Here is a 1,829-nt window from a genome sequence, read left to right as displayed (position 1 = left end):
ATTGAGCGCTGATCCTATATGGATGGTAGCAACGATGGCTTTACCTCGCAGCCTCGCCGCCTTCTCTTCCATTCCGGAGGTGCGGGAAATCACTATCTCGGCCATATCGGGCCGGATTTCAGGCTCCCCACGGCAAAGTATCTCCTCCGCGAATCGGCGGCAGCTACCGACGTTGTGGTACGGAGGTGGGTTAGTACTCGCCGTCGCCGCCTCCCGTTCGTTTCTACACACCTACTAGCCGCAGTGCCGCCGCCGTCTTCCGCCGATTTAGGGTTCTGGTCGGGATTTGGGTGAGAGTAAAGGAGAGCAAGTAGACTCCACACATAAGGAAAGATGACACTGGCCCCGCCTGTCATCTGAAGCCTCGTCCCACCTTTTATCCTCTGGCTCGGCCCACCTGTCATCCTCTTGCTCGGCCCCAGCGGTCCGCCTTTCCTCGGCCCACCTGTCATTAACGATGACCGTCCCACCTGTCAGGACGCACGTGCGTTGGCGCGCATGTAACCCTTTACCATATTTATCACACTCAACAGTCCAAATAAGAGAAGGCTTAATTCTATTTTGTTCAGCAGTAGATACACAAAGATTTAATTCCCTAAAAAAATCAGAAACTACAAATTGACCATATTTATCACACTCAACAGTCCAACATCAGGGAAAGAAAAATAAATAAGAGAAGGCCTAATTCCACTATGTTCAGCAGTAGATATACAAAGATTTATCTGAATTCAGTAAGCTAATCGCCAATTCCGATCGACCGCTAAAATCATTAGACGAAGATTGCAACAAATGCAAGTATCAACGAGGCGTAAGACCATCCTTCTGCCCGCAAAGCTCCTGCAAAGGTAACAAAAAAAAGGAGCAATCAAAACCAATATTCGATCGATAGCTCCTGCAAAGGAAAAAAATAATAATATAAAGAGCACAATCAAAATTGTCCAGGAAACAGATTGCTCACCCGATGAAGACGTTGCCGGCAATGCGGTACTGAAGGGATATTCAGGTGTCAGCGGCGGCAGCGGCTTACCTGAAGAACGTAGAAATCAGTACGATCAAAGGTCGATCAAACCACAAATTAGCAAGTACTCTTTCCGATGTTAAATTGTTGTCGAAATATGACATGTATCTAGACGTTTTTTAAGAATAGATACATCTATATTTGAGCAAATTTGAGTAAGAATTTAGGATCGGGGTACGAACCTGCGCACGAACGAGTGATGGACATAAGGACGGAGGCGTCGCCGAGGCACTTTGTGGTGACATTGACCATGGCGCGGACGCTGTCGAACTCGGGCCCCATGAGCCTGCCGACGTCGCCGCGCAGGACGTGCATGAGGCAGCACGGCTGCTGGGCCACCGTGCTGTTCACCTGGACGCAGCAGGGCAGCGGGATCGTGTCCGTCCGGTGCTCGATGAAGTCCAGGCACGACAGCAGCCGCTGCAGCGTCGGCACGCACGTCGGCTCCCGGTCCGCCGAGGACGCCGCCGCCGGCGTAGTAATTGCTGCCGCGGCGGCGACGAGGAAGAAGAATACGATGATGATGGCCCAGGGGAAGATCGGTTTGGACGACATTGTTGTTATGCGTTTGTGTATTTGGATTTCGTTCGTCGTGTTTGGGTGCCTATGTAATGTCTGGATCTGTGGTTTATGTTTTTTCTAGAACTATTATCTGTGGTTTTATTTAAGGGAGATGAGTTTGAGATAGAGCTAGCGGCATTCATTAGAGGAAGCGTATCATTACAGGTCTTTCCTTCGAAATAATAAAAGCAAGTTTTTTTAATTTTTGAGAGGAGCAAGGGCCATATGTAATCGTGAAGTCTTTTTTTTT

General features: G+C 49.0%; 1 protein-coding gene across 1 annotated transcript; it reads right to left on the bottom strand.

Annotated features, from left to right (window-relative positions):
- Window positions 1-572: 572 nt before the first annotated feature.
- On the bottom strand, window positions 573-1,829 carry LOC100830277 (non-specific lipid-transfer protein C6). Its single transcript, XM_003561228.3, has 3 exons — window positions 1,201-1,829; window positions 959-1,027; window positions 573-837 (listed from the first exon to the last, which is right to left on the bottom strand). The coding sequence occupies exons 1-3, from the start codon at window positions 1,571-1,573 to the stop codon at window positions 770-772; spliced, it is 510 nt and encodes a 169-aa protein (XP_003561276.1). The 5' UTR covers window positions 1,574-1,829; the 3' UTR covers window positions 573-769.

Source organism: Brachypodium distachyon, chromosome 1 (genome assembly GCF_000005505.3).
Source record: "Brachypodium distachyon strain Bd21 chromosome 1, Brachypodium_distachyon_v3.0, whole genome shotgun sequence".
NCBI lineage: Eukaryota > Viridiplantae > Streptophyta > Magnoliopsida > Poales > Poaceae > Brachypodium > Brachypodium distachyon.
The sequence above is the reverse complement of the archived record's forward strand: the minus strand, read 5'-3'. Positions and strand labels throughout refer to the sequence as shown.